The 13,407-nt window shown below is 37.9% G+C and overlaps 1 protein-coding gene and 1 long non-coding RNA gene across 13 annotated transcripts in view; both read left to right on the forward strand.

Moving 5' to 3' along the window:
- Positions 1-507: 507 nt before the first annotated feature.
- Positions 508-6,903, forward strand: arl13b (ADP-ribosylation factor-like 13b). Of its 9 annotated transcripts, XM_044109680.1 has the most exons (11): positions 518-1,097; positions 3,474-3,544; positions 3,624-3,873; positions 3,950-4,055; positions 4,674-4,876; positions 4,947-5,058; positions 5,127-5,268; positions 5,579-5,701; positions 5,982-6,050; positions 6,418-6,468; positions 6,574-6,903. In XM_044109680.1, exons 1-11 carry the CDS (start codon positions 1,039-1,041, stop codon positions 6,585-6,587), a joined length of 1,200 nt encoding a protein of 399 aa, XP_043965615.1. In that variant the 5' UTR covers positions 518-1,038; the 3' UTR covers positions 6,588-6,903. The 9 variants fall into 9 exon arrangements, 7 of the variants coding, with proteins under 7 accessions (XP_043965614.1, XP_043965616.1, XP_043965615.1 ...); XM_044109679.1 differs by having other exon boundaries at positions 508-1,097; positions 6,418-6,903; XM_044109681.1 differs by having other exon boundaries at positions 508-1,097; positions 5,582-5,701; positions 6,418-6,903.
- Positions 6,904-8,244: 1,341 nt separating this feature from the next.
- Positions 8,245-13,407, forward strand: part of LOC122827137 — a 110,498-nt gene continuing 105,335 nt past the window's right edge. For 3 of the 4 annotated variants that reach the window (XR_006369967.1, XR_006369969.1, XR_006369970.1), the window contains exons 1-4: positions 8,425-8,501; positions 8,617-8,668; positions 11,023-11,082; positions 11,879-11,968. This is a non-coding gene — a long non-coding RNA (uncharacterized LOC122827137). Of the gene's footprint in view, positions 8,319-8,424; positions 8,502-8,616; positions 8,669-11,022; positions 11,083-11,878; positions 11,969-13,407 lie in introns of those variants that run through there. The other variant, XR_006369968.1, reaches the window with a different exon arrangement.

The following is a 13,407-nucleotide window of genomic DNA, read 5'->3' on the forward strand; positions in this document are numbered from 1 at the left end:
CTTAATTTCACTGATATTTTTTCCAGCTTCCCACCTTCTTTTTCTCTGTATCTTGCAGCTAAAAGTGCTAACTTCCCCTTCCTACTCTTTCTAAACTGCCACACTATTCTGCCATTGATAGTAAAACGGCAAAATAGTATCAATTTAATGTTTATTTATTTATTTTTCCTCCTTAATAAACCAAATTATTACTTGAGAGTATTTTTCATTTTGCATTTTTTTATTTATCTTTAAAATTATTATAATTTGTTTTACCTGAGCAAATCGTATTCTAAGCAAAAGATTAGAAATGGACAGCTAACTACTACTAGAAAATCCGACATAAAACACAAAAATAAAACGTAATAAAACATAATATGAAATAAAAGTGATGCAGTAATTAATTAAAATACATAAAAAACTTATAAACTATAATTTCCTATTTCTTTTTTTATTGTAAATTGAAATCAAAATGGATCGATGACCGCCTAACCAAAATATTACCGGAAAAATTGTAGGCCACAGAAGTAATAAAGGAATCATTTGCCATCAGCGTCCGTCGCACGCTCTCGTAAAGATTACGTCATCACGTCCGCAGCCTAGCAGCAGAATCGACGGCGTAAACAAAGCGAGCCGCTACGAGCTAAATGGACGATGTTTCTTTGGTGAAATAGTGGCTGTGTCTATACATTTTTTCACCAACCTATAGACGGAGCTCGGCTTCTCGTCGCTGAATTTTAAGACTTACTTTTCCGTTGAGTTCCAAAAAAATTAGCCTACCGTTACTGCTAGCTGCGTTAGCTCTAGGTAGCCTTGGATAACGGGATTTTTGTAGTCCTGGAATAGTTTTCAATCGAGTCGGTGTTATTTATTAAAGCTGTTTTATTATTTTCACTCATGTCGAGTAAGTAGAGAGCTGCTAACTCTGCTGGCATGAGGAGTTAGCTCGCAATGATGTAGCAACTCGTGACTAAAAGGATCGTTGATCTGGATAGCTAGATAGCCCCCCTTGGATCGATGACCACCTAACCAGCTGCTGCGATCTGGAGGCGGACTGACATGTTTAGTTTGATGGCGAACTGCTGCAGCTGGCTGAAACGATGGCAGGAACCTGCCAGGTGAGTTGAAGTCTTTTCTTTTTCTTTTAAAGAGACCAGAATGATAAATAACAGAGGTCCAATCAGTGCAGCGCATTCACAGATTGCATTATGTAGCGGAAGATTCCTGCAGTCTAAACCATTTCTAATGCTCTTTATAGATATTTTATTACATAAAATTAAATGATGGATCACTCATCATTAATACTCCGTTAGGGGAAGACCCTATTTGCTTTAATTTAATATAACCTCACGCTTCAGGATCACACAAACGATTGATAATAATGGAGTTTTTAAATTTATCTCTTATTATTGGTGTCGAAGAAATGCAAACAATCCTAAAAATAAAGCTTTTTATGCAGTATGCAGAAGTAGAGATGGATAATTATCATAAATATAATTATATGAATAAGTTACCCGGTGATAATACCTATAAACTGTAGCTGATGAAATTTGCAGACTTAAAAATACTTGTTGGTAAATTTAATCTTTAATCCCTGTATGATTGAAAACAATCCAGATTTGTCTTCTTTGTTTAGAGGTAATTAATTTTGATCTCCTTCTTATTGTAATTTAAATTGTAATAAATGCAGCAATATATTATGATCAAACTTTTAATTTGCTTATTGTCCACACTTCTTTATCAGTCTAACACAAATGGCAAAAAATGTAATAAATTCACAAAGTAAAAATATATAATAAATTGGGGCAAATGATGTGTAAGCATTTATGTTTTCCTACTTATTTACATTCAAGATCAAAGTCAGAAATGTGTAAAAAAAAAAAAATGTTAACCATTTATTTATGTATGCATACCCTATAAGGGCAGCATAAAAGTTTTTTACAAAATTAAAAAACATTAGGAAAAACAAAAAGTCTGCAACGAAACAAAAACCCAACTAAACAATTTATGAGCTATAAAAAGCTAATCATAAAAAATGTGCAGCTAATAGATGTGATGTTTGTTTGAAAGAATTAATACATAGATTCACAAATAAAGAATAAAAACTGGTAAAACAAGCAATACAACAAAATCAATATGTTTCTTTTTAATAAATTGATTTGAAATTAATATTAAGCTAGCAAAACCCTCTTTCTAATTATTTTATTACAGAAACTAGTTGAGAAGTTGATGCTAAGACAAATCTGTCATATTTTTTGTTTTCTGCATCAAACTTGTTGTTATTAGTGTCACTTATTTCACCAGACAGCAGCCAGTAATAAACAGTACTTTGCTCACGTGATGACTGAAACATCTGATCCTTAAGACTTAGTCAGAAATCCCAGACTAATCCCGCAGCCAGGTCGCTTCAGTGGGTCTCCTTCATGCTGCTGTTGCTGGTTTCCAGCGGCGACGACTGCAGCGTTATGGGTTAGTGGACGGCGTCTCAGCTCCTGGACCGATGAAGGCCAGCTGGCTGCAGAGAACGGTCACATGGATTGTGCGTTTGATGTCTTTTAGGCGCAGATGTCAAAGTTAAGTTGCGGAGAGACGTGGAGGCGGGTTGTGGATCGCTACGGCGACGTTCTGACTGCTTAGAGATTTCATAACTGTTTTGGTTTGTGATGGAGAACCTGGAAGGTTACTGTTGCTTTAAGAAGCTGCTGCATTTCTCAACTTCCTGTGTGAATTGTTCAAGTAGCAAGTAAGGCTTCATTTCTGAGACTGATGCATTTAATAAAAAATAAACCAGAATAGATTAATATACTTACATTTAGTTGAAAACACAGTTTAGTATTTTTGATTTTCATTAAATTTTTATTGCTATTGTGATAGCACTGCTTCTCTCGTTTCATTGACAGCATAATATTCTCCTTTTTTTAAACACCTCAAAGCTTGAATGCAAAATGGCTAAATATATTTTAGATTCTTTCTTCACTGAGCTAAAAAAACAAAATCAGTTTTAAAAATCTTCTTAGCTGAAAAATTTGACAGAAAAACACTGAAAATATTTAATGTTATCTCTTTAATCAGCTAATAATACATGTTCTCTCTTTTTGTAAATCCTTACTTATCCGTAATGTTTAACAGCAAAATGAAAAAAAAATTCAATATCATCACTTTAGTTTGTTAAAATAATAATCCTTTTTAATTTCCTGCTTAGCTGCAAAGTTTGACAGAAAAATACCTAAAAATAAATGATATTATCTTTTTAATTAGCTAAAAATTTCTCCTTTTATCAATATCTGCTTAGCTGACATCTAAATAGCTACAAATATTTCCTATTATCTCTTTAATCAGCTTAAACCAGTGATGCAGCCTCATCTTGGTCATCAGTGTTATGACTGCTGCTGACGCTCTCTGGCTTATCAGATGCATCATCATACCAGGTGTCTCTGCAGGCTGCCTCTGCTCAGCAGTAGCAGTGATGACTTAATGTTCGATGTTCCTCACAGGAAGGTGACCCTGGTGATGGTTGGTCTGGATAACGCAGGGAAGACGGCGGCGGTGCGAGGAATCCAGGGAGGTTGGTTTCCTCAGCCGTATGTTTTAAGCTGTGACTGAAGCTGCAGGACAGATTTTGCGTCATTTGTGTTTCCCTGCAGAGAATCCGCAGGACGTGGCTCCCACTGTGGGCTTCTCCAAGGTGGACCTGAAGCAGGGGAAGTTCGAGGTGACCATCTTCGACCTGGGAGGCGGGAAGCGGATCCGCGACATCTGGAAGAACTACTACTCGGAGTCCCACGGCGTGGTGTTCGTGGTGGACTCCAGCGACGTGCAGCGCATCCAGGAGACGAAGGAGACCATGGCGCAGGTCCTGCAGCACCCGCGCATCGCTGGAAAACCTGTCCTGGTGTAAGTCCAGATCAAAAATTCTGAATTCAGTCTTCCCTCCAGCTCAGTGATTTCTAAACTTCCTCTCCGCTCACAGACTTGCTAACAAACAAGACCTGGAGGGGGCGCTGGCAGAGGCTGACATCATCGAGAACCTGTCGCTGGAGAAACTCGTTAACGAGAACAAGTGTCTCTGTCAGATCGTGAGTGTTTCAGTCTAACAGGGAGAAAGTACAGCATAGTAAAAATACTAATAAAATAAAAGTTACTAGTTACATTTACTTAGTTCAGTTTACTTTTTTGAGTTGAGGAGTATTTTTACCATGTTGTACTTTCTACTCTTGAGTAAAATCTTTGGATTTTCTACCCACTGAATGAAAAACAAACAAGTTTTAACCAAAAATTGACCAGACACCTGCAGTTTCTGTTAAAGTTTCATAAATTTTTCATGGATTTGGAAAATTTTTCATTTGCCTGATTTTGTAATTCTTTTACTTAGAAATTATTGTCATTTTAAAATACCAAAAGTTCCAGTTAACTTTAGATTTTGGCCCATCTGATCATGTAATTTTTAAATATTAAATGGTAATTTGATCAGTTAGTAGACTTTTTTTTTTTTTTTACCAAATGCCTTTTTTACTCCTACATGAGTATTATCTTGGTTACTGTTACTTAAGTAAAATATATTGAAGTAGTGCAACTCTTACTTCAGTATAATTTAGTACATTACTGTAGATTAGCTTTAGCTAACCCAGGCTAACTGTTAGGTTTTCTAAATTGAAAGTTTTAAACCTGGTTTTAAAACCATGTATTCATTTCAGGAACCGTGCTCCGCCATCTTAGGATGTGGAAAGAAGGTGGACAAGTCCATCAAGAAGGGCCTGACCTGGCTCCTCAGCAACATCGCCAAAGACTACGAGGCGATTGCTGAGCGCGTGCAGAAGGACACGGCGGAGCAGCGCGCGCTGGAGGAGCAGGACAAGAAGGAGAGAGCGGAGAGGGTGAGGCGGATACGAGAGGAGAGGTGAGGACACAACGGAGGACAAGAGGACGACTCCGAAAACCAGAAACTAAGATGTTCGTTCTGTCCACAGGGAACGGCTGGAGCACGAGGAAGCAGAGCGGGAAGGACAGCCCGTCCAGGAGGACGAGGCTGACGGGAACATCCAGAGCCCCTTCCAACCCATTGGAGACTTAATCTCCGAGGTTCATGATCGCCGCTGAACACCGCCGCCGCTTCAACAAGCAAAAAAATAAAACATTTCCTTCTCCAGAGAGAAGAGACGGAGAGGCAGGAGCAGCTAGAGTTAGGAGACAGAAGTAACGGTCCAAAGGAGAAAGAGGAAGAGGAGGATGAGGAGGACAACGCTGGAGAACCAAACGACATGAGACAAACAGCAGGAAACATGACGCCCAGTGAGTTTCTGTTCTCTCAGACGAGATAATTAGATTATTAATCAGACAAGGAGGACAAATTTATCTGAGGATAATAATTATCTAATTATTGTGAGAAACGATATGACATAATAATGCAAGAACACATTCTCAAAAATCAATAACCTTTAAATTTTAATCAACATTTAGTAATTTAATTGGAAGATATTTAAAATATCCAAAACAAACAAACAAAACAACAAGTAAAATTAACAAATACAGCGTTGTAAAAATCCTCTTAAGAGTAACTGAAGCAATGTGTCATTAGTCAACACCAGCCTGTCGGTCCCAGCAGGCGAGCAGAGCAAGAAGAAGACGAGCAAACTGCATCTGAAGAGGAAGCACCGGGTCGACCCGCTGAGGGCCGACGACAGCCCCACAGAGAGCCTAACGCAGCCGCCGCCACCGCCACCCGGTCAGTCTGATGGTCAACACTGGATGCCTACAACCTCACTTCCTATCTACTTTACATATGTCCATCTTTCCTTCTTTCCTTCCTTCCTTCTTATCCATGTTTTCTTCCTCGTTGTTTTCAGTCTGTCTCCTGTAACGTCTCTAATCTTTCTGCTCTGACTTGTAGTTCTGTAGATCAGTTGTTTCAGTGATGGAGGACCAGCGCCGTCGCCGCTGTCTCTCTCTCTCTCTCTCTGTTTTTTTCCCCTCATCACTCTGTTTTATTCGTCTCCTTCCTCCAGTGGGATGGGCCACGCCCAAAGTCTCTCGGCTGCCCAAACTCGAGCCGATCGGGGACTCGGGACATTCTGGTAAAGCCGCCTGTGATGTCATCATCACCTCATGTCGTCATCGCACTAAGTCCTTCCTGGTTCCAGCTAACCTCACATGTGTTCATGTTTAAGTCTCGCAATCAGTTTTCCTTCTTAAATCAACCTTCATAAGGGAAAACTCAACTTTTGTTTCTCCATTTTTGGAAAAACGTTGATCTATTCGCCTCAAAATGCCACACTCTGGTTCTTTCCCCTCCTGCATCTCACAGGCATGCGCTTCACTGTTGTCGGTTGCACTAACTCATTTTCTCTCCACATCATCACCACCCCATCGCCGTGCCTCCTGTGGCTCCTCGACGGATGTAGTTTAGTAACCCAGTTAAAAATTTTCTCCTGCCTTTCGCAGAGTTTTACAAGAAACCGCTCCCGCCGCTCGCCAACAGGCCGCGACCTAACGGTGACTCTCAAGATGTCATCTCTTAAAGCTCCTTCACTGACAAACTCATTGACTGAGGTCAACTTTTGACCAATCACAGCTCTTTTCTGTGCTTTCTGTCCCAAGCGAGCGCGGTGTAGACCACCAAAACCACACCAATGGGACAACCGTGGGAGCCAGCGGATTGAGCTGAACAGAGGAGGAAAACGAAGCCAAGTTTCATGCGGAACTGTGCATCAAAACAATAGATTTGTTTTCTATTATTGATCAGTATTGAAATTTGGGAGTCAGTGCATCCAACTAAAACACTTTAAACTGAGAAGCAATGTAAATAAAACCTCATCTAACCTTAGCACAATAAGAAAGGACGTTCAAGTTCCTCAGTTGTTTCTTTGTTGTTACAATGCAGTTGGACACACTCTTTATTTCCTCTAAAATGGTGTAGTTGTCAAGTTTCTAAAGAAATCTTAAAACTGTGGCACCATTTCAGGAGAAATAAACTGAATTGGTCAACAAATGTTGCAGCGTTACAACCAAGAAATAATCAATCAAATACAGATTTCCCTACTTTTTGCGCTAAGATTTCTATGTGTTTGTTTTGAAGAAATATATTTGTATACTGATTGCCATTAAAAATGAACTGTCATTTATTTTTGCACTTTGAGATTCGTAGAGTAAGCTTGATGTAATCATGATGAACACGAACAAGATGGTAGAGATGTCTTTGCTTTTCATAGCTTTTTACATATTTATATAAGCTGATTAAACTCCAGAAAACACTAAAATTTTCATTGCTGTTACAAGAACAAAAGCAAATTCTCAAAATCTTTTTAGATGCATTTTTATACCACTTTATTTCCAGTTAGAAAATATGTAAAAAAGCTACAGGGCTTCATACTTTTTCATGCATTCTGCTGTTTACACTGTGCTTGTGTTTTTAAAGTGATATTTCCTCCGGTGTTTACCAATGAAATGGCTCTGATTTCATTTTATTTCTGTTTTATAAGAGTCAGCAGGAAGAAGGAAGTGAAGAAACAAACATCACTTTAAAAACACAATATGGACTTTGGATCTGTAGTGCAGTGATGATCCAAATGTTTGAAAAAAAAAAAGATTCTTTTTCTACCCTGAAATTTTATAAGAGCACTATTAAAGATGTTTTAAATATTTAAAGAATTGATTAGAGTCATTTGTTCATGCTGTTGCTATTTTAGAAGTGTGGTTCCTGTGAATGTGGAGTGTTTGTTTTATTTTGGGAACCTATTAGCATCCAAATCGCTTTCTGAAGGTCACGACTCGGTTGTTATTCATTACTTTCTGCTGATGAATTTAACACTGTTGGGATGGATTTGGTTGTCAGATTTTGTCATTTTAAAACTGAAGGTAGATAAGGAGATAAAACATAACCTAAAACTGTTCTTGGGTTTTAAAAATTATGTATAAAACATATAATGGGATTTTTACTGTCATACCAGTGCATATTTACACGGTCATGTTACTAAATTTCTAACCAAGTCCCAGTTTAAGAAGCCTAGTCAATAAATAAGAGTGAGTATATATATATATATATATATATATTTATTAATATTGCACCTTGGTGATAGTGTCAATAAGTGCGGCTTTTATTTATTTATTTATTTATTTATTTATTTATTTATGTTAACGCCACCAAACTGGCTCAAACGAGAAAAAAAGTAAGATTTTTTCAGCGTCACCAATCCGTTTCCATTGTTTTCATGTTAGCCATAGAACTGATAGGAAGTTGGCCTTTTCATTCGGACACAAACTGCGCATGCTCAGAGTGTGACGCGTTCAATTCTTTCCTCGTGCTCGATGTTTGTAATCAAAGAAGAATTAGCCCTGACACAAGCGTGAATTTTTACTTTTCTGTAGTTACTTTAAATATAAATAACCACTGCGTGGGTTTCTTGCGGGACTGCTGGTTCGAAACCCGCAGTTTTACATTTATAACATTTATGTTAATGTTAGCTAAAAGGAAGTGGCTAATCTGCTCTAGTTTACAGGAGCTACAGTCTTTCCTCTCTGCCTTTTTTGTGAGTGGTACTTGCTCTCCATAACATTAAAATGTATTTTGAGTCAAATTATGAAGAAGACGTAGAACAGCGAGACTAATTTGTGAATCTATGTCCTGTGGCACATTGGCGGCAGGAATTAAAAGGTTTACCAGAGGAAGAGCCGCCATGTTGGATTCACTTCCGAGGTGAGAGAATCAAAGTTTTATTGGTATTTCCTACACCTTTCACTTAACACTTGTTAACGGGTGACTACATTTAATAAATATTGTTTTCTGTTCAGTAATATTATTGTTGGAATGTTACTATTAATGACTTGCAGTCTCTTCTGTCTCTTTATGCCAGGGGTGTCAAGTTCCAGTCCTCAAGGGCCGCTGTCCTGCAGTTTTTAGATGTGCCACAGGTACAAAACACTGGAATGAAATGGCTTAATTACCTCCTCCTTGTGTAGATCAGTTCTCCAGAGCCTTGCTAATGACCTAATTATCCTATTCAGGTGTGGTGCAGCGGAGGCATATCTAAAAGTTGCAGGACAGCAGCCCTTGAGGACTGCAGTTTGACACCCCTGCTTTATGCTGTGTGGTGAGGAAAAAGACTACATGCTACAGCAAAGTTTTATTACATACATTAGACTTATTTTTCAGGCTTAATGACTTTTGACCCTTGACCTGACTACTTTCCCAAATCTCCCAGAAAGCTATTCTGTGTGGTCAGACACTACAGCCTAACATTATGAAGCTGAAGTTCGCTTGAGTTTTGGAAAATGATAAAGGGTGATTCCACCTAATTTTTCACCACCTTGAGCATCGTTAATCTGCTCTAGTTTTAAAACTACAATACTTGGAGTCTTCATACCCAGACTAGATCATTATTCACTCAGAAACATTCAAATAAGTGTAGAATAATGTAGTTTTAAGTTTTTGAGCTGGGCTAACTGGTGCAGAAAAATGCTTATATGGATTAAACACCTGCACTGAAAATATGTCGCTTTAACCACTTCAAATTGCCTCCATTCTCTGCAATGTTGAATTTAGGTCAAACTCATATTGAACTAACACTATAATTCTACAATTTAGTAATTATATTTCATTGTTTGTAGCCATTATTTGCTAAAAAAAAAAGTCACCCTTCTCATCCAAGAACATCTACAGCATATTAATGACTAACTTTACATTAAGTATTATTTACTCAGTAACATTGACATAAATGTTTTCAGATGTTTATTTTTAAAATGTCATCCACCATATAATGCAGTGCTTCACTTAAAATCAACTGAAACGTAGTCAGTTGCCTTCTGCTTGATTCTCATCTCCCTTTACAGCTCTGTCTGGGATTTCTCCCATTGAACTTAGTTCTTTTGGTTCAATTGAACAATGACGTTGATTTTCTGCACCATTCTAGAACTGTAGTTTGGCGCAGGAAGTGAACAAACTCATTCAGTCTGTGTTGGCCACATTTCTAAATATTTAATTAGTGAAGGCAGTACCTGCAGAGGAGTGAATGCAGCGTTAACTGGACAGGGCAACCCTCAAAGAACAAATATCCTGAGAAATTTCGACATCTGACATCATCAGACCGACGAGCTCACAGCTCCCACCTGCCTATGATGCCACTTTCCTGCCTATATTTACAGGCTTAATACCAGAGCTTCATAGCTCTGAAACAACTGATTGTGTTTTGGTTTCACTGGAAAATTAGGATATTATATCTTGAATGCTGCACTTGAGAAAAGAAATAACTAATTTGCATGCTGAGAGGGTGAATGACGATGGAAAGTGAGGTTGAATTAAATGATCCATGGCCAGAGTAAATTATATTGCTTTGCAAAATTCATTAGTTTGGGTTTCTGAAAGTGTTGGACACACTCAGCGACTAAGAATCCTGATTACCTGTAAGTCTTTGAATGGTTGAGCATACAATGACCTAATGATGTTGTCTATGTAGGACATGGACCTCAGTTTTGTTGGAAGAGAGTTGCACCTGCTTTGTTTCAAAGGGAATCAGTCGATGTGGTTTGGACGTCTTTAAGAAATCTTTTTGGACATTTTGGAAGAGATGGGTTTCTGACATCCTGCCTGGAGGAAGCCTCAGGGGAGAACAAACGCCTACAGAGGGCTTTTATTTCCACTCTGAGGCCCTGAAGGGAGAGTTAGCGCTGCTGCAAAAAAAATATTGCACCCTCATGGATCTAAATCTAAACAAATCTGGCCCGTTATGGAAGAACTAAGCATCCGCTAAACCTACCAACTGGTTTTCACTCATTTTGCTAAACAATTAGTTTTTTCTTCCACTGTGGAGGAATTGCAGAACAGCTTGAATTCAGATTGGAGAGTTTTTGAAACATGACCGTCTTCATTAAGGTAATGTGACTTTGGAGTTAATTGCAGAGTCAGCCAAACCAGTTCCTTTGTTTTTGTTTATTTTGTGTCAGTCAGAGGCAGACTTGCTGCATAAACCAACTAATTGAGTTTAAAGTCTCTAACTGATGGATATTGGCTGTCAGCATTTAATTCATATTGTTTTATTTTATTAATCACAACAGGTTGTCAAAGTCCTGAAGCATCCCAGACCATCTTTCTACCACCACCATGTTTAACAGAAGGTATGTTTTTTTTCTGAAATGCTGGTTTTTCTCCAGTGTTGCCAAGATGTCTTTTTACAGTTTTTTTTAGCTTTAATCTGCTCATAAAATGGGCTTGTTCCAGTCTTGAAGTTGAAAAATAAAATAAAAACAATTAGCACACAGTAGAGAGAGTGAAACGTAGAAGAATGATGGCATTAAATGAGGAACATTGAAGTCTCCAGCAGGCCACATGTAGATCTTTGCACCACTTTATGTTTGTGAGGAAGAATCTTGGAGACCTAACGAACCGGCACCACACACAGAGATTTAAAAGAAACTTCTGTTTAAACCAATCTGCTTATATTTTCCCACAGTGGTGAATATCCAGACAGAAAGCCTTTATTCAAAAGTAAAAAGTGAAATGCTGCAATTGTACTATATCATAGTATGCTCCTGTTTTAGGCATTGTCCAATCTGATTGGCTGTCATAGGTTTTAGCTTCACGCTACACTGCCCCCTATCGGTTTGGCATGTTTAAAGCAATGCTCAGGGTCAGATTTGTGTGGTTTCATGTGTATGACAGTATTATTATTTTTTAAACAACGTGGCGGACATATTTGTTTTTTCAAAGACCCCACATGTGGACAAAACTTTAGTCTCACTTCATGCTAGCTCTACACTTGGCTAAAGGGAGAACTAATAATATGATTTACAGTTCACTTCTTCATTTGGCTCCGACACTGAGGGAAAAAAAATGGTTGTAAAGTTAAATATTGTAGCGAAGCCGAATGCTGGACTAAACAGAGAAAACATCAACATATTTTTCTTGCAATAGAAATCATCTCACTGTTGATACGTCTCGTCTTGTCGATGTTCTGGATGCTGACTTCACCACAGCTGTTCGCCGCCTGGATCTACGGAAAAAGTAAGCGTGCTGCTTCAATTTTTTAAAACTACTTCCACAAAGGAGCCACAGATCTGCCTGACAAATTCCCATAATTTAAGTCTTTTATAACATCAAAAACTAGATCAGTTAGATAGATTTATTTATGTATTACCAATAATAATTTGTAAGCTTTCTAGCACCAAAACCTAAATTGGTGAAATCACGTTCTCAATTTATTATGAGGATTTTTCTTACCAGATTAAAAAAAAATATATAATTTTTTGCCAAAGTTTGGTAGAAATGAGTTAAATTTACATTTAATTAAATTTATTTTAAAAATTACTTTTAGGAGTATTTTTACTACGCTGTACTTGAGGTTTTATTATAAAGTATTTCTACGTTTACTTTAATAAGATTTCTGGATTTTCTACCCACTGAATGAAAAACAAACATGTTTTAACCATAAATTCACCAGACACAGACACACACTTGTAGTTTTTGTTAAAGTTTTATAAGATTTTTTATTGATTTCGAAACATTTTCTTTTGCCTGATTTTACCATTGTTGTTATTTACATAAATTATTGTAATTTTTATCATTAAAATGCCAACATTTCTACTTGTTCACTCATCCATCTGATAATGTAATTTATGAATATTAAAAGATTAGTTGATCAGTTACTCAGCACTTGAGGAGATTTTTTACCAAATACTTTTTTAGTCGAGTAACTTCTGGTACACCTAGCTCTGTTTTTGACCAAGCGGAGGTTCTTGATTATAAGTTGTACGTTTTTATCCTCTCTTCACCTTTTTTTCTGATCATTTTGTGCCAAGTCGTCCAACATGAACACTGAAATCAGTTTAGCAGAAAACTTCGCTGAGGAGGAACTTGATTAAGTCATGTAAATGTCATATTAGTAATACATGAGATGTTCAGAGTGAGGCTTGTTTTCCCTGCGTGAAACACTCTGCAGACTTCCTGTTCAGAGTTGACATCAGTTTTTTAAAAGAAAGCACCATTTCACCAGCGCTCCTAAATATTTATGTGTGTAAACCTCTGAGATATCTTTCATGCTGAGCAAAAATCTCCAGAACCATTTCATCTGTTTACCCCCAAATAAAACTGCAGGCGCTGCTAGAAACATAAAACGCATCACTTCCTGTGCTTTGTGGCAGAGCTTTCATCCCTGGGACTGACCTATAGCAGCGAGCGCTGAGCTGTTTTAAAATGCCAAACGTAAAAGCTTTCATGAGTGGGGAATTCGCTGAATCGCTCTTGTGTTAAATCACTTGGCAGCAGCAGCAGAAGTGCCCTGAACTGAGATGAAATCTTTGGACTTTCTCAGAAAGTGTTGCAGGCTGCGACTTTAGGTTGGTACAATCCTCCAGAGGCTGCGCTCTTTGGTCAAACATCGGGTGATATTGCTGCTAGCGCTCACTTCAAAGCTCGCTGATTTCTTGAACATGTTTTATCACTCA

Source organism: Gambusia affinis, linkage group LG24 (genome assembly GCF_019740435.1).
Source record: "Gambusia affinis linkage group LG24, SWU_Gaff_1.0, whole genome shotgun sequence".
NCBI classification, from domain to species: domain Eukaryota; kingdom Metazoa; phylum Chordata; class Actinopteri; order Cyprinodontiformes; family Poeciliidae; genus Gambusia; species Gambusia affinis.

What these genes read in the sequence shown, in the direction of transcription:
- arl13b (XM_044109679.1), top strand. Translation starts at nt 1,039, where the DNA reads ATGTTTAGTTTGATGGCGAACTGCTGCAGCTGGCTGAAACGATGGCAG. An exon ending in GGTGCGAGGAATCCAGGGAG is followed by an intron (nt 3,545 to 3,623) that starts GTTGGTTTCCTC and finishes GTTTCCCTGCAG; the next exon opens with AGAATCCGCAGGACGTGGCT. An exon ending in ACAAGTGTCTCTGTCAGATC is followed by an intron (nt 4,056 to 4,673) that starts GTGAGTGTTTCA and finishes TATTCATTTCAG; the next exon opens with GAACCGTGCTCCGCCATCTT.